Source organism: Mobula hypostoma, chromosome 6 (assembly GCF_963921235.1).
Source record: "Mobula hypostoma chromosome 6, sMobHyp1.1, whole genome shotgun sequence".
Classification (NCBI taxonomy): Eukaryota; Metazoa; Chordata; class Chondrichthyes; order Myliobatiformes; family Myliobatidae; genus Mobula; species Mobula hypostoma.
In genome coordinates, this window is record NC_086102.1 from 111672068 (window position 1) to 111694535 (window position 22468).

The 22468-nt window shown below is 50.0% G+C and overlaps 1 protein-coding gene across 8 annotated transcripts in view; it reads right to left on the reverse strand.

Moving 5' to 3' along the window:
* Positions 1 to 22468, reverse strand: part of tns1b (tensin 1b) — a 392135-nt gene that overhangs the window by 65289 nt on the left and 304378 nt on the right. For 7 of the 8 annotated variants that reach the window (XM_063051466.1, XM_063051470.1, XM_063051474.1 and 4 more), the window contains 4 exons: positions 9842 to 10029; positions 8104 to 8173; positions 5947 to 6051; positions 2702 to 2737 (listed from right to left, as the gene is read on the reverse strand). In XM_063051466.1, the coding sequence (XP_062907536.1) occupies positions 2702 to 2737; positions 5947 to 6051; positions 8104 to 8173; positions 9842 to 10029 (399 nt within the window). The remainder of the gene's footprint in view (positions 1 to 2701; positions 2738 to 5946; positions 6052 to 8103; positions 8174 to 9841; positions 10030 to 22468) is intronic. The other variant, XM_063051471.1, reaches the window with a different exon arrangement.

Genomic DNA, 22468 nt, shown 5'->3' on the forward strand with positions numbered 1-22468 from the left:
GCTGTCGAAGCTGCAAGGGGGTCAGCACTTGCGAGCGTTCATACCATAGCGAGCGCAGTAAAAGCACAGTCAGTTTGGCAGCCGTGGACGTCCTTATGCTGGGGTCCTTGCAGACTGGGGTTAGTGAGGTAGGGAAAGGAGGAGGAATGATGCACCACTGCGGACTATCAGCCATCTTAGCAAACTCCCTATAGTCCTTCACAGGCACATTAACAAGGGCTATACAAACTTGATCAGGCATTTGCTACATGAAGTGTTCTATAAAATTAAAACAAGGATGGTGATTTCCCAGGAGGGACAGCATGTGGTCCATTAGCTCTGACAGCTTACCATCGCTGAGGCCGGCCAAGGAGAGCAACAATTTGGCGTGCTCAGACTCCAATAGTCCAAAAGCCTGGAAAAGGTGAGTTTTCAGCGATTGGTATTTATCGCGTTCAAGCAGGTGTTCAAACAGACTCACTAATCCTGCAGCCATGGAATTACTGAGTGATGCTACCACGTAGTATAATTTGGTGTCATTGGCGGTGATTTCTCGCAGAGTGAACTGGGGCTCAGCTCGTACAAACCAAGCGACGGCATTTTGCCCCCAAAACTCCCGCAGTTACAAAGCAACTGCGTCGGCCGACATGTTCAATAACTCCGGAATCACCCTAGAGCATCACCAATGTAGGTTTTCACAAATGAAGTGGAGTGAGGCGTTTTACGTTTAACGAAACCTGTAACACATTTTATTCAACTCCAAAACCTACACCACAAAAGCCGCTAAAAACCTTTTACATTTGTACATATCAACATCATCATGTCAGACCAGCCTCTCAAACTGAACCCCCAACTCAAAGTCGGTGGTTGTGAATTATGTACATTTCTCCCAATTACACAACCTGACAGAAGCACCTGCAGGAAATCTGCTTAAGAGGGAGCTGTACTACATGAGAATGAGCTCCATTGTGTTGCAAGCGGCAGCTGAGAAAGGAGAGACTAAACAAACAAAACAAAACACCCACCACTTAACTCTTGCCCACACTTCATCTGAATACGTAGATCCCAGATTGGCCTCTGCAGCCAGCTGAGGACTCACCAATAGACAATTCCCCAGGAGAACATCATACTCGATTTGAGTCATTGCACACTACTACATTACTAGAGGAATCAAAAACTGGAGGGCACAGGTTTAATGTGAGAGGCAGAAGGTTTAGTAAGAACTCGAGGGGCAACTTTTTTTTACACAAAGGGTGGAAGGAGCTACCAGAGAAACTGGCTGAGGAAGGTAGAGTAACAATTTTTAAGGTGAAAGGGCAAAGTCTTCATGCAGAGGGTGGTCCATATATGGAATGAGCTGCCAGTGGAAGTGGTTGAGGTATGTTAATGACATTTAGAGGTACTTGGACAAGTACACAAACATTCACAGGGATACCAAGTTCAAGTTCAATTGTCATTCAACAAAACACATGAATACAGCCAAACAGAACAGTGTTCCCCTGGGGCCGAGGTGCAAAACACAGTGCCAACAGTCGCACACAGCACAAAGCACGTATAGTACATATAGTCACAATAGCAGTTATCGCACAGTCATGGGCCAAATGTGGACAAGTCATTGACATATAACGTGAAAAGAAGCGGTCCCAACAGCAAACACCACTAGTCACTGGCAACCAACCCCTTTATTCCCACTCTTTGTCTCCTGTTGGTCAGCCAATATTTTGTCTGTGCTAGTACCTTTCCTGTGATACCATGGGTTCTTGCTCAGCAGCCTCATGTGTGGCACCTTGTCAAGGGGCTTCTGAAAATCCAAGTACACAACATCTACTGACTCCCTTTCGTCTATACTACCTGCTATTTCCTCAAAATATTCCAATAGATTTGTCAGGCAAGGTTTCTCCTTAGGGAAACAATGCTGACTTTGGCCTATTTTATCAGGTGCCTCTAATTAACCCGAAACCTCATCCTTAATAACAGATCCAACATCTTCCCAGCCACTGAGGTTGGCAGGCTAACTGGCTTACAATGTGCTTTCTTCTGCCTCCCTCCCTTCTTAAAGAGTGGTGTGGCATTTGCAATTCTCCGGTCCTCTGGAACCACTGCATAAGCTAGTGATTCTTTAAAGATCATTACTAATGCCTTTGCATTCTCTCCAGCTACCACTGTCAGACCCCTGGGGTGTAGTTTTACCTTGTACTGCCTCAGTTACTGCGTAATGATTTGATCTGTATAAGCAGTATGCAAGACAAGCTTTTCACTGTCATCAGCATGTGAGATGTAACAATAATAAACTGATTCTGGTCAACATCAGACCAAAAGTCCCAAACACAGAAACAAGCATTGACCCTTGACCTTCAAGGTAACCTCAATATTCAACAGCAAATAGGGAATCGTATTCCTAATTGGGTGTTAAATTACCAGACGACCAGAGAGTCCCAAACCCAAAGACAACAGTCAACTCTGAGGTAACCTCAGTATTTAGCATCAAAGAGTGAATACTATACTCAATGTCTTTGCAAACGAGCTGCCAGCAGGGGGATCTGAGGGAGATGAGAGGATGGAGTGAGACTGGACAATGGCAGATGCTCTTCGAGGTGATTGGGATGCAATGGATGAATGATTGTACCCCAGACATCGCTGGGCGTGGAACATGCAGTGGCCTGCGAGCTTGGTGGTGACGATGGGTGGTGAACAAGATGGCAGGTACGGTCAGAGCCCTTACCTTCCTCCTCTCCACCCACTGGGCTACTGTCTCCCTCTGAGGAGAGAAGAAGATAGTCGGTGAGGAGAGGTAACACACAACACACGTGCCCACAATCTCACCATGGTAACGTAGTGTTTAGTGCAATGCTATGATAGCTAGGGGAATCCGAGTTTGGAGTTCATATGCCCTCCCTGTGGATCTCCTCCAGGTGCCCTGGTCCAGAGGTGTACCAGTTACTAGGTTAATTGCTCATTGTAAATTGTCAGAGATGTACCAGTTACTCGGTTAATTGTTCATTGTAAATTGTCGGAGGCTTACCAGTTACTCGGTTAATTGGTCATTGTAAATTGTCAGAGGCTTATCAGTTACTAGTCATTGTATATTGTCACATGATTAGGTTCGAGTTAAATCGGTGAACGGCTGCGTGGTGTAGCTCCAAGGACTGGAAGGGCCTATTCTGCACTGTATCTCTAAATAAAATATTGCTGCACCACCAGAGGTCAGAAAGGGGTCAATAGGAGTCAACCCCTTGAACCCATTCAATCCCAGATGACGTGAACCCTAATCTCCTGACTGCTCTTGTCTCAGGCACGGTCCTCAAACAAACCTCAGCCAGCTGGATGAAGATTACTTGCCATTTCTCATTATACCTGGGACAAGAAATGGTCCTGTCTTTGCTGCTTGCTGGCCTGGTTATAACGGTAAGATGAGCACAGCAGTTAGCATGACGCTCCTACAGCTCAGGGCGTCAGAGTTCAGAGGTCAATTCCGGCACCGTCTGTAAGGAGTTAGTACGTCCTCCCCGTGACGATCTGGATGCTCCGGTATCCTCCCACAGCCCACAGACCTACCAGTTTGTAAGTGATTGGTCATTGTAAACTGTGCTGTGATCAGATCAGGGTTAAATAGGAGAGCTGCTGGGCAGTGTGGCCATTGGGCCGGAGAGGCCTGTTCCACACTGTATCTCTAAACAAGTGAATAACTGGTAGAGGTGGATCCCCTTCCCTATGTGGAATAACTCAATAACGTAGCAACAGTTTCTGAGGCAAACCTCAAGTTTTTTTTCAGATAAAATGATTATAAAGGTTTCTCTCTATAAGACCATGAGGCATAGGAGAAGATGCAGAGCCTTATCAGACTCAGATATAATTATCACGCGTACATTGAAGCATACAGTGAAATATGTTGTTTGCGTTAACAACCAACACACCACATGTGCTGGGGTCAGGCCACAAGCGTCACCACACACTCTAGCACCAAATTCTCCACCATTTGATCATGGCTGATTTATTAACCCTCTCAAACCTCATCTCCTTCCTTCTCCCCATAACCTTTAACACCCTTATTAATGAAGAACCTACCAATCTCCACTTTAAATGAACCCAATACTCTTAATTAAGCCCAATCTTCAAAGGCGATGCCTCAAGGAGGCGTATCCATCATGAAGGACCCTCACCACCCAGGACACCCCCTCTTCTCATTGCTACCATCAGGGAGGAGGTACGGGAGCCTGAAGATACACACTCAATAATTCAGGAACAGCTTCTTCCCCTCCGCCATCAGATTTCTGTATGGTCCACGAACCTATGAACACTAGCTCACTATTTTACACCTTTTTAGCACCATTTCTTTATGTTATGTATATTATTATTGTAATGTATAGTATACTTTAAGTATTGCACTGCACTGCTACCGCAAAACAACACATTTCACGATATACACTTAGCGACCGCTTTATTAGGTACTTCCTGTAACTAATAAAACAGCCACTGGGTGTATGCTTGTGGTCTTCAGCTGCTGTAACCCATCTCCTTCAACGTTCGACGTGTTGTGCATTCAGAGATGCTCTTCTGCACACTGCTGTTGTAATGTGTGGTTATTTGAATTACTGTCGCCTTCCTGGCAGCTTGAACCAGTCTGGCCACTCTCCTCTGACCTCTCTCATTAACAAGGCACTTTCACCCATAGATCTGCCACTCACTGGATGTATGTTTGGTTTTTCACACCATGCTCTGTAAACTCTAGAGACTGTTATGGGTGAAAACCCCAGGAGATCAGCAGTTTATGATGATCAAACCACAGAAACCACACCGTCTGGCACAAACAATCATTCCACAGTCATACATCACATTTCTTCCCCATTCTGATGTTTGGTGTGAACAACAACTGAACCTCTTGACCATGTCTGCATGGACGTACTAAGTTGCTGCCACATGATTGGCTGATTAAATATTTGCATTAATGAGGTGTACAGGTGTTCCTAATAAGGTGGCCACTGAGTGTATGTCAGTGATCATAACTCTGAGTTCCTCCACAGTTCTGTGTGTTGCTCCAAGTTCCAGCATCTGCCATCCCCCGTATCCCCTCCTTCCCAAGCCGTTCCCCGTAACCCCTCCTTCCCAAGCCGTCCCCCGTATCCCCTCCTTCCCAAGCCGTCCCCCGTATCCCCTCCATCCCAAGCCGTCCCCGTAACCCCTCCTTCCCAAGCCGTCCCCCGTATCCCCTCCTTCCCAAGCCGTCCCCCGTATCCCCTCCTTCCCAAGCCGTCCCCGTAACCCCTCCTTCCCAAGCCGTCCCCCGTATCCCCTCCTTCCCAAGCCGTCCCCCGTATCCCCTCCATCCCAAGCCGTTCCCCCTAACCCCTCCTTCCCAAGCCGTCCCCCGTATCCCCTCCTTCCCAAGCCGTCCCCCGTAGCCCCTCCATCCCAAGCCGTTCCCCGTAACCCCTCCTTCCCAAGCCGTCCCCTGTATCCCCAAGCCATCCCCCGTATCCCTTCCTTCCCAAGCCATCCCCCGTATCCCCTCCTTCCCAAGCCGTCCCCCGTATCCCATCCCCTCCTTCCCAAGCCATCCCCCGTATCCCCTCCTTCCCAAGCCGTCCCCCATATCCCCTCCATCCCAAGCCGTTCCCCGTAACCCCTCCTTCCCAAGCCGTCCCCTGTATCCCCTCCTTCCCAAGCCATCCCCCATATCCCCTCCTTCCCAAGCCATCCCCGGTATCCCCTCCTTCCCAAGCCATCCCCGGTATCCCCTCCTTCCCAAGCCGTCCCCCGTATCCCCTCCTTCCCAAGCCATCCCCCGTATCCCCTCTATCCCAAGCCGTCCCCCGTATCCCCTCCTTCCCAAGCCGTCCCCCGTATCCCCTCCTTCCCAAGCCGTTCCCCGTATCCCCTCTATCCCAAGCCGTCCCCCGTATCCCCTCCTTCCCATGGAGCTTGGGAAGGTCTGACCCAGAGCCGGTCCCGGTAGCTAACTAATCCTACCTTGCCCCAGAACGGTGGACTGCAGTATGATGTCGGCCGGGTTGTGAGGCTTCAGGCCCAGTGCCGAGAGTGGGGTCTGGGCCAGTCCGGGAGGAGAACGGGCCACTGCAAAATAACAGCAATTTCGGAGATTTACCCAAGTGCTGCCTGGACTAGACAGTATGTCTTAAGAAGATAGGTTGGGCGAGCTGGGGATTTTCTGTTTGAAGCGAAGGAAGACGAGAAGTGATTTGATAGAGGTGTACAAGATGGTAAAATGCATAGATTGAGTGGGCACCCAGAGACTTTTTCCCAGGGCAGAAATGGCTAATACTTAAGGGCATTATTTTAAGGTGATTGGAGGAAAGCATAGAGGAGGTGTCAGGCAGGTTTGGTGGCTGCGTGGAGTGGTGATAGAGGCAGATACATTAGGGACATTAAAGACACTCTCAGATAGGCACATGAAAGATAGAAAAATGGAGGGCTATGTAGGAGGGGAGGGTTGGATGATCTTAGAGTAGGTTAAAAGGTTAGCACAGCATTGTGGGCTGAAAGGGCTGTACTGTGCCGTAATTCTCTAAATTGCTCTAACACATTTATACCTTCCACTGAATTGTTCACTGCGCCTGGGTGGCACTGACGTCCCTAACCACGCCTGATATCCCTAACCACGCCTGATTCCCCATCCACGCCTGATTCCCTATCCACGCCTGACATCCCTATCCACGCCTGACATCCCTAACCGGGCCTGACGTCCCTAACCACGCCTGATATCCCTAACCACACCTGATTCCCTATCCACGCCTGACGTCCCTATCCACGCCTGACGTCCCTATCCACGCCTGACGTCCCTAACCACGCCTGACGTCCCTATCCACGCCTGACGTCCCTATCCACGCCTGACGTCCCTAACCACGCTTGACGTCCCTAACCACGCCTCACTTTCCTATCCACACCTGACATCCCTATCCACGCCTGACATCCCTATCCACGCCTGACGTCCCCAACCACGCCTGAATGAGTTCCGCGGTGGTAGGGCTGGAGTCACACGTGTACAGAAAAAGTTAGCATGCACTACGGAAGGTAATTTGGAAGGCTCTTTGAGCACTGGGGTTTATCAAAAGGGGTTTCCGATGTAAAACTAGGGATCCTTTGGACACCTTTTGTCCCATAAGTCGCTTGGCAAGTGCTCTGCCTGTGACGACAAGAAACTGCAGAGGGGGGTGGACAGAGATCAGCATATCACGGAAACCAGCCTCGCTTGCGTGGGCTCCGTCTGCACTTCTCAGTGTCTCAGTAAGGCAGTCAGCATAATCAAAGTCCCCACCTACCCTGTATGTCTCTCTTCTCCCCTCCCCCAACAGAGGGATCCTATTGGTCCTGATCGAGGTGAGGTGGTCTCAGTTTATCTCCCACACATCGGCATTGTGCTGTGAGTATGTCTTGCACTGAGGAGTGAGGTAGAACAGAGGGATCTGGGAATACAGACCTGTAATTCTTTGGAAGTGGAATCACAGGTAGATGGCATTGTAAAGTGAGCTTTCGGTGCATAAGCCTTCGTAAATCAGGAGTTAGGATGTTAAGCTGGACAAGTATAAGATTCTGCTGAAGCTAATTTAGAGTATTGCATGCTCTAAATTAGGTAGTTCTGGTCGCCTACCTAACAGAAAGATATCAATAAGCTTTAAAGAGTGCAGAGAAAATTTACAATGATGTTGCCCGGCCTTGAGGACCTGAGTTATTGGGAAAGATTGAATTGGTTTGGACTTTATTCCCTGGAGTGCAGAAGAATGAGGGGAGATTTGATTGAGGTATGAGGGGTATAGATAGGGTAAATGCAAGCCGGCTTTTTCCACTGAGTGGGTGAGGCTAGAACTGCAAGCATGGGTTAAGTGTGAAAGGTGAAATGCTGAAGGAGATCCTCAGAGTGTGGAACGAGCTTCCAGTGGAAGTGATGGATGCAGGTTTGAATTCAACATTTAACAGGTTGGATAGGTACATGGTTTGGAGAGGTATGGAGGGTTATGGTCCGATGCGAGTAATTGAGACTAGGCAGAGGAACAGTTCCACGCGGACTGATGGACCTGTTTCGGTGCTGTCGTGTTCTATAACTCTGTGGCTCGATGAGCTGTGTATAGAGCTGGGAAGACAGACGCCGTGCTGGGTAGGATGACTCACCGGTGCTGGCCGGAGTCACGACCGCTCCTTCCAACTCCTCAAACGCTTCTCTGTAGCTGTGCATGTTGGACTGGGAAAGGCAAAAGAAGAGAAGATGTCACTCCAGCTGAGTATTAGATCAGATCCCGAGAACTCAGCCAGCTCCATCATGAGCTCCAGCCTCCCTAGCATCGAGGACACTTTCAAAAGGCAATGTCTTCAAAAGGCAGCATCCGTCATTGGGGACCCTCATCACCCAGGACAGGCCCTCTTCTCATTGCTATCGTCAAGGAGGTACAGGAGCCTGAAGACACACACTCAATGTGTTAGAAACAGCTTCTTCCCCTCCGCCATCAGATTTCTGAATGGACAATAAACCCATTTGAACTACTTCAATAGTTTTTTCCTTTTTGCACTTTTTAATTAATTTATTTATATATATATAGACACGCGCGCACGCGCGCGCACACACACACACACACACACACACACACACACACACACACGCAAATATATATATTTCTTATTGCTACTGTGTGGTAACCGGAATCTCCGGAGCAGAAGACCCCGAAATCCTCGGCTTTGCATGTTTTAGCGGCCGGGGAGAGGTCGAAGGCGCTCGGCAGAGGATGGCGTTCGGGAGGCTGTATCGGAGAGGCTGGTCAGAAGCTCAAAGTTTTCGGATGGATGGACTCGGTCGGCAGGGGTCAGCTGCTTCCAAGTTATTGGCAAGTTGACGGTGCCTGGAGGTTTATGGCAGGGAGTTTCTCCCTTTTGCCACCTGCTATCAGGGACTCAGGAGTCGATCGACTCGGGGACTTTGAGACTTTTTTTACCGTGCCTATGGTTTGTTTTTCATCAAATTATGGTATTGCTTTGCGCTGCTGTAACTATATGTTATAATTATGTGGTTCTGTCAGTGTTAGTCTTTGGTTTGTCCTGTTTTCTGTGATATCACTCCGGAGAAACATTGTTTCATTTCTTAATGTATGTATGCATTTCTAAATGACAATAAAAGAGGACTGAGTGTTCTCATAATCTAATTTTTCCGTTACGTATTGTAATATTCTGCTGCCAAAAAGCAACATATTTCATGACATATGTCAGTAATATTAAACAGTAGTTGGCATGAGGGTCGGAGTGGCCTCTACCCTTATCAGAATCAGAATCAGTATGAAGTATGAATACTTCATACTGATTCTGATAAGGGTAGAGGCCACTCCGTCCCTCATCCCAACTACTGTACAGGACAGGAACCCATCCGCTCCCTTCCATTAGTCATGTAAGAGGAGAAAAATCCAGCCAGATTTCCCAACTTCCAGTGAAGAACCTCTGACCTTTCCACGCACGCTGCCCGACCTACTGAGAACTTCCAGAATTTCTTGTTTTCATTTTCACTCAGAGGGTGGAGCGAGTGTGGACGAGCTGCCAGGGGAAGAGGTGGATGTGGGTTTGATTGCAACATTTAAGGGAAGTTTGGATAAGTACATGGATGGGAGGGGTATGGAGGGCGATGCTCCGGATGTGAGTCGATGGGAAAAGGCAGAATAACAGTTTGGCATGGACTAGATGGGCCGAAGGGCCTGTTTCTATGCTGTGGTGATCTATGACTCTATGACAGGAATTTCCCTATCATAGGGACAATAATAAACCAATTCTAAATCCAAACAAACCCACTGCCTCCGTCCCAGGAACTGCCCATCTGCGTGACGGGAGGTGTTCGCCGTGAGCACACGTGAGAGAGGAGAAGCGGCCTCACCTCCTTGGGCCATCCCCCGGGATTGGCGGCGATGGAGCTGGCCAGCTCTGGAGAGACACAGCGGACAGGAGAGCGGACAGGAGGACTGCAGGAGGTGTCGCTGCCATTCTCGTACTGGCCCTCGCTGCTAGTCCGTCTCCTCGAGATCAGGTCTGTCTCCAATGGATTCAGGTCCCGGGGCCTCACTCCTGGCAGGGAGACAAACCGGAAAGATAAGTTTCTTACACCCCTCCTTATTCTGACCTGCACTTTGCCACAAAATCACAAGGGTCGACGCAAACCTCTGAGAAAGGCCTCTTTTGTAATGGTGCTTACCTGCTGGTCCCAGGACAAAGCCTGTGAGCTCCAAGTTCAAACTTATTGTCATCTGACTGTACCTACACTTTATACAACCAGACTAAACCATGTTCCTCCTGACCACGGTGCACCCACAAAAAACGCAGTATTGCCGTAAATAAACTAATAAAAAGTAATTCAAAGTTCATGCAGTGCACAGCACAGGTAAACAGAAAACTGCTCGCTGTCCTGGTTTCGAGACCTCGGTGGTGACAGGTTAGTCTCAGTCCTCGTCCTGAGGCTCCTCTACCTCCTTCCTGATGGTAGTAGGTCAGAAAGATTGTGGGACGGGTGGTAGGGATCCTCAACAATGTCTCGGGCCAATGCTCCTAGTAAATGTCACAAGTAGTGGGGAGGGAGACCCCAGGATCCTCTCGGTGGCTTTTACTGTCCTCTGTAGGATAGTAAATCTAAAGCTACTAATCCTCTTTGCGGGCACGTGGCCAAGTGGTTAAGGCATTGGACTGGCGACCTGAAGGTCGTGAGTTCGAGCCCCAGCCAAGGCAACGTGTTGTGTCCTTGGGCAAAGCACTTAATCACACATTGCTCTGCGACGACACTGGTGCCAAGCTGTATGGGTCCTAATGCCCTTTCCTTGGACAACATTGGTGTTGTGGAGAGGGGAGACTTACAGCATTGGCAACTGCTGGACTTCCATACAACTTTGGCCAGGCCTGCGCCCTGGAGAGTGAAGACTTCCCAGGCACAGATCCATGGTCTCGCAAGACTAACGGATGCCTTAAATCCTCTTCACCTCTGATCCCTTAATGAGGACTGGCTCATGGACCTCCGAATTCTTCTTCCTGTAGTCAATAATCAGCTTCTTGGTTTTGCTGATGTTGAATTGTTGTGGAACCATTCGACCAGATTTTCATTCTCCCTCCTACAGTATTTGCCGATATATCACCACCTTTGATTTGGCCAACAACATTGGTATCATCAGCAAATATGGCTTTGGGGTGGTACTTAGCATAACAGTCAGAGTAGAGCAGAAATGAGCTTTGTTGCCATTGTAGCAACATTTAGATCCAAAGCCATTGTTGGTAGCAGAAAGCTTTAGGTTTCATAAGCAGAACCAAAACAGAAGGGGAGTCAATTTTTCCATAGGTGGCTGAATTGAAGAGGTTGTCTGAAAATTGTCAGTTCAGTAAATGTCTTAATGATGCACTGAGAAATCATTTAGTTTGTTAAATCTTACACGAAAGTATTCAAAAATGGCTCCTAACTGAAGCCATTTAAAAGAGCAGTTGAAATCACTGTTTCAATTGAAACCACAGACAGAGAAACAATTGAGTTGCAGTAAGGAATAAAAGTGAGTGCGAACAAAATTGCAACATCTAAACAGAAACTGGGATGGCCATACAAACTGTGTTACCATCGTGGCAGGGGCTCACGTACACCAAACCAATGCAGGTTTAAAGGTGAAAATTGCTGAAAATGCAACAAAATAGGACACATACAAAGAGTGCATTAGGCAGACAATAATAAATGGACTGCACAGGAAAGATAAAAAGATAAAAAGTCAAGTTGCAGCTGCAAATAGAGCACTAATCTGCATGCTGTTGATAACAATGAGAGTGATACAGGACTGAGTAGCCTTGAGATTTACAGTGTGAAAATTAACAATAGACAAGCAATATGGCTTACACTGGAAGTGAATGGCAAATTAATTAAAATGGAATTATACACTGGTTCAGCTGTTTCAGTCATTCCACAAAATGAGTTTGAATGGCATTTCAAAGATACTGAACTGAAGCCTGTAGGTATCCAACTAAGAACTTATACTGGAGGAAAGATAACTCCCGTGGGAATAAAATTAATGACAGTGAAATATAACAACTAACAAGCCACATTGAGCTTGTATGTAATAAAAAGAGGAGGGCCAACATCGTGGGGATGTGTTCGGCTGAGATAACTACAATTTGATCGGCAATCCATCCACATCCCCTACAATGAAACCAATTGAAAGTGAATTAAGAAAGGTACTGGATAATGCCACATCTGTCTCCATACTGTGCACCATGAACCGTAGTCAAACAGAGAACAAACAGGCGTTGGTTTTGACCTCTGTGCCTCTGCTTGGAAAGCATATTAGACCAAGGAAGGACCACTCTGCTCAGAGGAAAGCTACAACAGTGTTTGTAGGTAACATATCTGAGAAAGCCTCTGATATGTTAATCAGGTAGTTACTTGCAAAATGTGGCTTGGTTTTAAGCTGGAAGAGAGTTCATGGAGCTTCAGGAAAGTTGCAAGCATTCAGCTTTTATGGGTATAAAGAACCAGAATCTACATTGCGTGCACTAAGGTTACTGCATGAACTTCAAGTGGGAGACAAAAAGCTGCTTATAAAAGTAGATGCAAAGACCAAAAGCCCAGATGGATGAATGGAAGGCCAAAAAGAAAGGAGTCAATGGAGATATGAAAACAGAGAATTCATCAGATGATGTTGTGGATGAGGAAATGAAGAGGAGAGATCAGATTGTAAAAGGGAGCAACAGAAGGATTAATAAGAGAATACTCCAGTGAACGAAATGCACCTTCCTAAGATCAAGATGCACAAACTAGAAGACAATGGAGGGAGTAAAAAGGTGTCCAGAGCTGTCAGAACAACTTCCTGCAGTCTCAGAATCAATTCCCACAACCAGCAAGGAAGATCCCCCAGAACCTGAGATTGTTTCACAGCCACGTCTCACCTGCCAAGCAGAGTGACCCATACCCTCCACCCCTGTCAGGAAAGACGTTATTCCACAAGAATAAGAAATCCTCCACAGTGATTAAATCTTTAGACCTGAACGGGACAATTTGGAGTTCATTATGCTGTGGATGCCTGTAGATAGTAGGTGTATTGTATAGTATACTGTGCATATAGTGGAGATGCAGTCTATATTGAGTGGAGTTTACAGCTAAGCAGGGAGGGCTGTTGTGTATTTACCATTTCAATAATATTTGGATAACCTTGTATATACTTGGATATTGTTTGATTAAGTATTCCTGTTCATTTAAATAATTCATTATGGGTTATATGTGTAAAAACATGAACTGCATTTGTCATCACGCTACCATGTGATATGTGCACACCTCACTTAAAGTAAACACAAAGTCAGACCCGCATTTCAGACACCCATATATCCCTTTGAATTACTTTAATGCTTTGAAGTTACAAATCATAACAACATGGATGACAGGAGAATGGAGGTTTATGTGAGAGAGAAGGATGACAGGAGAATGGAGGTTTATGTGAGAGGGATGGATGACAGGAGAATGGAGGTTTATGTGAGAGGGATGGATGACAGGAGAATGGAGATTTATGTGAGAGAGGATGACAGGAGAATGGAGGTTTATGTGAGAGGGATGGATGACAGGAGAATGGAGGTTTATGTGAGAGGGACAGATGATAGGAGAATGGAGGTCTGTGTGAGAGGGACTGATGACAGGAGAATGGAGGTTTATGTGAGAGGGACAGATGATAGGAGAATGGAGGTCTGTGTGAGAGGGACGGATGACAGGAGAATGGAGGTTTATGTGAGAGGGATAGATGATAGGAGAATGGAGGTCTGTGTGAGAGGGACGGATGACAGGAGAATGGAGGTTTATGTGTGAGAGGGATGGATGACAGGAGAATGGAGGTTTATGTGAGAGGGATGGATGACAGGAGAATGGAGGTTTATGTGTGAGAGGGATGGATGACAGGAGAATGGAGGTTTATGTGTGAGAGGGATGGATGACAGGAGAATGGAGGTTTATGTGAGAGGGACAGATGATAGGAGAATGGAGGTCTGTGTGAGAGGGACGGATGACAGGAGAATGGAGCTTTATGTGTGAGAGGGATGGATGACAGGAGAATGGAGGTTTATGTGAGAGGGATGGATGACAGGAGAATGGAGGTTTATGTGTGAGAGGGATGGATGACAGGAGAATGGAGGTTTATGTGTGAGAGGGATGGATGACAGGAGAATGGAGGTTTATGTGTGAGAGGGATGGATGACAGGAGAATGGAGGTTTATGTGTGAGAGGGATGGATGAAGGGAGAATGGAGGTTTATGTGTGAGAGGGATGGATGACAGTAGAATGGAGGTTTATGTGAGAGGCACAGATGATAGGAGAATGGAGGTCTGTGTGAGAGGGACGGATGACAGGAGGATGGAGGTCTATGTGTGAGAGGGATGGATGACAGGAGAATGGAGGTTTATGTGTGAGAGGGATGGATGACAGGAGAATGGAGGTTTATGTGTGAGAGGGATGGATGACAGTAGAATGGAGGTTTATGTGAGAGGGACAGATGATAGGAGAATGGAGGTCTGTGTGAGAGGGACGGATGACAGGAGAATGGAGGTCTATGTGAAAGGGAAGGGTTCGAACAACCTTAGAGTAGGCTAAAAAGTTTAACACAACAGTGTGCGCTGAAGGGATTGTACTACGTTGAAATGTTTTATGTCGTACAGGCACAGACCCTTCAGGCCACTATGTGTGTGCTAACCATGGTGCCAAATTAAACTAATTCCTTCTGCCTGCATATGGTCCATTTCCCTCCATTCCCTGCATATCTAAATACCTCTTAAACTCCTCTCTCATGTCATCTTGCATCAGCTCACCTGCCAGCCCTTTCCAGGCACTTAGCACTCTTTGTATGAAAAGTAAACTTAGCCCACATGTTGCTTTTAAATATTGCCCCCCTCATCTTTAACCTTTGCCCTCTGACATTCCTATTCTGGGAAACTGACTGACTGTTTAGTTTATCGATGCCTCTCATTATTTTATAAGCTTCTATCAGGCCTCCCTGTCAGCCTCTGCCGCTTCAGAGGAAACAAGGCAAGTTTATCCAACCTCTCATTACATTAGTGAGTCACTGGCACACCAAGCGTAAGCAGCCCCTCAAACCTGTACTGTTTTAGTAAAGACCCATCCAGACAGCCTCAAGTCCCCCCTTCCTGCAGCCCGGCGACTTCAACGAAGCTCAAAGTAAAGTTTATTATCAGAGTAGATACATGTCACCACATACAACCCTGAGATTCTCTTTCTGTGAGCACATTCAGCATATCCACAGAGCTGCAACTATAACAGGATCAGTGGAAGATCAAGTACAGCACAGAGGACAACAAACTGTGCATGTGCAAATATAAATAGATAGCAATAAATAACGAGAACATGAAATAACAACTCAAAGAGTCCTTAAAGTGAGATCATTGACTGTGGGAACATCTCAAGAGATGAATGCCATTATCTCCTTTTGTTCAGGAAACTGAGGGCTGAGGGGTAGTAACTGTTCCTGCACCCCAGCTGTGCTTAGCCACACAGTCACAGGTGTAAACAACCAGTTATAAACAGTCCTGTTGCTGTTTGGGTGATTTCGGTGACTGGGGGGTCTCGGTGCTGTTATATCCAGTCGTGTTGCAGTTTGGGTGACTGGGTGACTGGGGGGTCTCGGTGCTGTTATATCCAGTGGTGTTGCGGTTTGGGTGACTGGGGGGTCTCAGTGCTGTTATATCCAGTCGTGTTGCGGTTTGGGTGACTGGGGGGTCTCGGTGCTGTTATATCCAGTCGTATTGCGGTTTCGGTGACTGGGGGGTCTCAGTGCTGTTATATCCAGTCGTGTTGCGGTTTGAGTGACTGGGGGGTCTCAGTGGCGTTATATCCAGTCGTGTTGCGGTTTGGGTGACTGGGGGGTCACGGTGGCGTTATATCCAGTCGTGCTGCGGTTTGGGTGACTGGGTGACTGGGGGGTCTCGGTGCTGTTATATCCAGTGGTGTTGCGGTTTGGGTGACTGGGGGGTCTCAGTGCTGTTATATCCAGTCGTGTTGCGGTTTGGGTGACTGGGGGGTCTCGGTGCTGTTATATCCAGTCGTATTGCGGTTTGGGTGACTGGGGGATCTCAGTGCTGTTATATCAAGTCGTGTTGTGGTTTAAGTGACTGGGGGGTCTCGGTGCTGTTATATCCAGTCGTGTTGCGGTTTGGGTGACTGGGGGGTCTCGGTGACGTTATATCCAGTCGTGTTGCGGTTTGGGTGACTGGGGGGTCTCGGTGGTGTTATATCCAGTGGTGTTGCGGTTTGGGTGACTGGGGGGTCTCGGTGCTGTTATATCCAGTCGTGTTGCGGTTTGGGTGACTGGGGGGGTCTCGGTGGCGTTATATCCAGTCGTGTTGCGGTTTGGGTGACTGGGGGGTCTCGGTGCTGTTATATCCAGTCGTGTTGCGGTTTGGGTGACTGGGGGGGTCTCGGTGGCGTTATATCCAGTCGTGTTGCGGTTTGGGTGACTGGGGGGTCTCGGTGCTGTTATATCCAGTCGTGTTGCGGTTTGGGTGACTGGGGGGTCTCGGTGCTGTTATATCCAGTCGTGTTGCGGTTTGGGTGACTGGGGGAGTCTCGGTGCTGTTATATCCAGTCGTGTTGCGGTTTGGGTGACTGGGGTGTCTCGGTGACGTTATATCCAGTCGTGTTGCGGTTTGGGTGACTGGGTGACTGGGGGGTCTCGGTGCTGTTATATCCAGTCGTGTTGCGGTTTGGGTGACTGGGGGGTCTCGGTGACGTTATATCCAGTCGTGTTGCGGTTTGGGTGACTGGGGGGTCTCGGTGCTGTTATATCCAGTCGTGTTGCGGTTTGGGTGACTGGGGGGTCTCGGTGCTGTTATATCCAGTCGTGTTGCGGTTTGGGTGACTGGGGGGTCTCGGTGCTGTTATATCCAGTCGTGTTGCGGTTTGGGTGACTGGGGGGGTCTCGGTGGCGTTATATCCAGTCGTGTTGCGGTTTGGGTGACTGGGGGGTCTCGGTGCTGTTATATCCAGTCGTGTTGCGGTTTGGGTGACTGGGGGGTCTCGGTGGCGTTATATCCAGTGGTGTTGCGGTTTGGGTGACTGGGGGAGTCTCGGTGCTGTTATATCCAGTCGTGTTGCGGTTTGGGTGACTGGGGTGTCTCGGTGCTGTTATATCCAGTCGTGTTGCGGTTTGGGTGACTGGGGGGTCTCGGTGCTGTTATATCCAGTCGTGTTGCGGTTTGGGTGACTGGGGGGTCTCGGTGACGTTATATCCAGTCGTGTTGCGGTTTGGGTGACTGGGGGGTCTCGGTGCTGTTATATCCAGTCGTGTTGCGGTTTGGGTGACTGGGGGGTCTCGGTGCTGTTATATCCAGTCGTGTTGCGGTTTGGGTGACTGGGGGGTCTCGGTGGCGTTATATCCAGTCGTGTTGCGGTTTGGGTGACTGGGGGGTCTCGGTGCTGTTATATCCAGTCGTGTTGCGGTTTGGGTGACTGGGGGGGTCTCGGTGGCGTTATATCCAGTCGTGTTGCGGTTTGGGTGACTGGGGGGTCTCGGTGCTGTTATATCCAGTCGTGTTGCGGTTTGGGTGACTGGGGGGTCTCGGTGCTGTTATATCCAGTCGTGTTGCGGTTTGGGTGACTGGGGGGGTCTCGGTGCTGTTATATCCAGTCGTGTTGCGGTTTGGGTGACTGGGGTGTCTCGGTGACGTTATATCCAGTCGTGTTGCGGTTTGGGTGACTGGGGTGTCTCGGTGCTGTTATATCCAGTCGTGTTGCGGTTTGGGTGACTGGGGGGTCTCGGTGGTGTTATATCCAGTCGTGTTGCGGTTTGGATGACTGGGGGGTCTCGGTGCTGTTATATCCAGTCGTGTTGCGGTTTGGGTGACTGGGGGTCTCGGTGGCGTTATATCCAGTCGTGTTGCGGTTTGGATGACTGGGGGGTCTCGGTGCTGTTATATCCAGTCGTGTTGCGGTTTGGGTGACTGGGGGGTCTCGGTGGCGTTATATCCAGTCGTGTTGCGGTTTGGGTGACTAGGGGGTCTCGGTGGCATTATATCCAGTCGTGTTGCGTTATATATCCAGTCGTGTTGCGGTTTGGGTGACTGGGGGGTCTCGGTGGCGTTATATCCAGTCGTGTTGCGGTTTGGGTGACTGGGGGGTCTCGGTGCTGTTATATCCAGTGGTGTTGCGGTTTGGGTGACTGGGGGGTCTCGGTGCTGTTATATCCAGTCGTGTTGCGGTTTGGGTGACTGGGGGGTCTCGGTGCTGTTATATCCAGTCGTGTTGCGGTTTGGGTGACTGGGGGGTCTCGGTGCTGTTATATCCAGTCGTGTTGCGGTTTGGGTGACTGGGGGGTCTCGGTGCTGTTATATCCAGTCGTGTTGCGGTTTGGGTGACTGGGGGGTCTCGGTGCTGTTATATCCAGTCGTGTTGCGGTTTGGGTGACTGGGGGGTCTCGGTGCTGTTATATCCAGTCGTGTTGCGGTTTGGGTGACTGGGGGGTCTCGGTGACGTTATATCCAGTCGTGTTGCGGTTTGGGTGACTGGGGGGTCTCGGTGCTGTTATATCCAGTCGTGTTGCGGTTTGGGTGACTGGGGGGTCTCGGTGGCGTTATATCCAGTCGTGTTGCGGTTTGGGTGACTGGGGGGGTCTCGGTGCTGTTATATCCAGTCGTGTTGCGGTTTGGGTGACTGGGGTGTCTCGGTGACGTTATATCCAGTCGTGTTGCGGTTTGGGTGACTGGAGTGTCTCGGTGCTGTTATATCCAGTCGTGTTGCGGTTTGGGTGACTGGGGGGTCTCGGTGGTGTTATATCCAGTCGTGTTGCGGTTTGGATGACTGGGGGGTCTCGGTGCTGTTATATCCAGTCGTGTTGCGGTTTGGGTGACTGGGGGGTCTCGGTGGCGTTATATCCAGTCGTGTTGCGGTTTGGGTGACTGGGGGGTCTCGGTGCTGTTATATCCAGTCGTGTTGCGGTTTGGGTGACTGGGCGGTGTTGGTGGCGTTATATCCAGTCGTGTTGCGGTTTGGGTGACTTGGGGGTCTCGGTGGCGTTATATCCAGTTGTGTTGCGGTTTGGGTGACTGGGGTGGTCTCAGTGCTGTTATATCCAGTGGTGTTGCAGTTTGGGTGACTGGCTGACTGGGGGGTCTCGGTGCTGTTATATCCAGTGGTGTTGCGGTTTGGGGACTGGGGGGTCACGGTGGCGTTATATCCAGTCATGTTGCGGTTTGGGTGACTGGGGGATCTCAGTGCTGTTATATCCAGTCGTGTTGCGGTTTGGGTGACTGGGGGGGTCTCGGTGACGGTATATCCTGTCGTGTTGCGGTTTGGGTGACTGGGGGGTCTCGGTGCTGTTATATCCAGTCGTGTTGCAGTTTGGGTGACTGGGGGGTCTCGGTGGTGTTATATGCAGTGGTGTTGCGGTTTGGGTGACTGGGGGGTCTCGGTGCTGTTATATCCAGTCGTGTTGCGGTCTGGGTGACTGGGGGGTCTCGGTGACGTTATATCCAGTCGTGTTGCGGTTTGGGTGACTGGGGGGTCTCGGTGCTGTTATATCCAGTCGTGTTGCGGTTTGGGTGACTGGGGGGTCTCGGTGCTGTTATATCCAGTCGTGTGGCGGTTTGGGTGACTGGGGGGTCTCGGTGACGTTATATCCAGTCGTGTTGCGGTTTGGGTGACTGGGCGGTGTTGGTGGCGTTATATCCAGTCGTGTTGCGGTTTGCGTGACTGGGGTGTCTCGGTGCTGTTATATCCAGTCGTGTTGCGGTTTGGGTGACTGGGGGGTCTCGGTGCTGTTATATCCAGTCGTGTTGCGGTTTGGGTGACTGGGCGGTGTTGGTGGCGTTATATCCAGTCGTGTTGCGGTTTGCGTGACTGGGGGGTCTCGGTGCTGTTATATCCAGTCGTGTTGCGGTTTGGGTGACTGGGGGGTCTCGGTGCTGTTATATCCAGTCGTGTTGCGGTTTGGGTGACTGGGGGGGTCTCGGTGGCGTTATATCCAGTCGTGTTGCGGTTTGGGTGACTGGGGGGTCTCGGTGCTGTTATATCCAGTGGTGTTGCGGTTTGGGTGACTGGGGGGTCTCGGTGCTGTTATATCCAGTCGTGTTGCGGTTTGGTGACTGGGGGGTCTCGGTGCTGTTATATCCAGTGTGTTGCGGTTTGGGTGACTGGGGGGTCTCGGTGCTGTTATATCCAGTCGTGTTGCGGTTTGGGTGACTGGGGGGTCTCGGTGCTGTTATATCCAGTCGTGTTGTGGTTTGCGTGACTGGGGGGTCTCGGTGGCGTTATATCCAGTGGTGTTGCGGTTTGGGTGACTGGGGGGTCTCGGTGCTGTTATATCCAGTGGTGTTGCGGTTTGGGTGACTGGGGGGTCTCAGTGCTGTTATATCCAGTCGTGTTGCGGTTTGGGTGACTGGGGGGTCTCGGTGCTGTTATATCCAGTCGTGTTGCGGTTTGGGTGACTGGGGGGTCTCGGTGCTGTTATATCCAGTGGTTTTGCGGTTTGGGTGACTGGGGGGTCTCGGTGGCGTTATATCCAGTCGCGTTGCGGTTTGGGTGACTGGGGGTCTCGGTGCTGTTATATCCAGTGGTTTTGCGGTTTGGGTGACTGGGGGGTCTCGGTGGCATTATATCCAGTGGTGTTGCGGTTTGGGTGACTGGAGGGGTCTCGGTGCTGTTATATCCAGTCGTGTTGCAGTTTGGGTGACTGGGGTGTCTCGGTGACGTTATATCCAGTCGTGTTGCGGTTTGGGTGACTGGGGTGTCTCGGTGCTGTTATATCCAGTCGTGTTGTGGTTTGGGTGACTGGGGGGTCTCGGTGGCATTATATCCAGTGGTGTTGCGGTTTGGGTGACTGGGGGGGTCTCGGTGCTGTTATATCCAGTCGTGTTGCGGTTTGGGTGACTGGGGTGTCTCGGTGACGTTATATCCAGTCGTGTTGCGGTTTGGGTGACTGGAGTGTCTCGGTGCTGTTATATCCAGTCGTGTTGCGGTTTGGGTGACTGGGGGGTCTCGGTGGTGTTATATCCAGTCGTGTTGCGGTTTGGATGACTGGGGGGTCTCGGTGCTGTTATATCCAGTCGTGTTGCGGTTTGGGTGACTGGGGGGTCTCGGTGGCGTTATATCCAGTCGTGTTGCGGTTTGGGTGACTAGGGGGTCTCGGTGGCGTTATATCCAGTCGTGTTGCGGTTTGGGTGACTGGGCGGTGTTGGTGGCGTTATATCCAGTCGTGTTGCGGTTTGGGTGACTTGGGGGTCTCGGTGGCGTTATATCCAGTCGTGTTGCGGTTTGGGTGACTGGGGTGGTCTCAGTGCTGTTATATCCAGTGGTGTTGCAGTTTGGGTGACTGGCTGACTGGGGGGTCTCGGTGCTGTTATATCCAGTGGTGTTGCGGTTTGGGGACTGGGGGGTCACGGTGGCGTTATATCCAGTCATGTTGCGGTTTGGGTGACTGGGGGATCTCAGTGCTGTTATATCCAGTCGTGTTGCGGTTTGGGTGACTGGGGGGGTCTCGGTGACGTTATATCCAGTCGTGTTGCGGTTTGGGTGACTGGGGGGTCTCGGTGCTGTTATATCCAGTCGTGTTGCAGTTTGGGTGACTGGGGGGTCTCGGTGGTGTTATATCCAGTGGTGTTGCGGTTTGGGTGACTGGGGGGTCTCGGTGCTGTTATATCCAGTCGTGTTGCGGTTTGCGTGACTGGGGGGTCTCGGTGCTGTTATATCCAGTCGTGTTGCGGTTTGGGTGACTGGGGGGTCTCGGTGCTGTTATATCCAGTAGTGTTGCGGTTTGGGTGACTGGGGGGTCTCGGTGACGTTATATCCAGTCGTGTTGCGGTTTGGGTGACTGGGGGGTCTCGGTGCTGTTATATCCAGTGGTGTTGCGGTTTGGGTGACTGGGGGGTCTCGGTGCTGTTATATCCAGTCGTGTTGCGGTTTGGGTGACTGGGGGGGTCTCGGTGGCGTTATATCCAGTCGTGTTGCGGTTTGGGTGACTGGCGGGTCTCGGTGCTGTTATATCCAGTCGTGTTGCGGTTTGGGTGACTGGGGGGGTCTCGGTGGCGTTATATCCAGTCGTGTTGCGGTTTGGGTGACTGGGGGGTCTCGGTGCTGTTATATGCAGTCGTTTTGCGGTTTGGGTGACTGGGGGGTCTCGGTGGCATTATATCCAGTGGTGTTGCGGTTTGGGTGACTGGGGGGGTCTCGGTGCTGTTATATCCAGTCGTGTTGCGGTTTGGGTGACTGGGGTGTCTCGGTGACGTTATATCCAGTCGTGTTGCGGTTTGGGTGACTGGGGTGTCTCGGTGCTGTTATATCCAGTCGTGTTGCGGTTTGGGTGACTGGGGGGTCTCGGTGGTGTTATATCCAGTCGTGTTGCGGTTTGGATGACTGGAGGGTCTCGGTGCTGTTATATCCAGTCGTGTTGCGGTTTGGGTGACTGGGGGGTCTCGGTGGCGTTATATCCAGTCGTGTTGCGGTTTGGATGACTGGGGGGTCTCGGTGCTGTTATATCCAGTCGTGTTGCGGTTTGGGTGACTG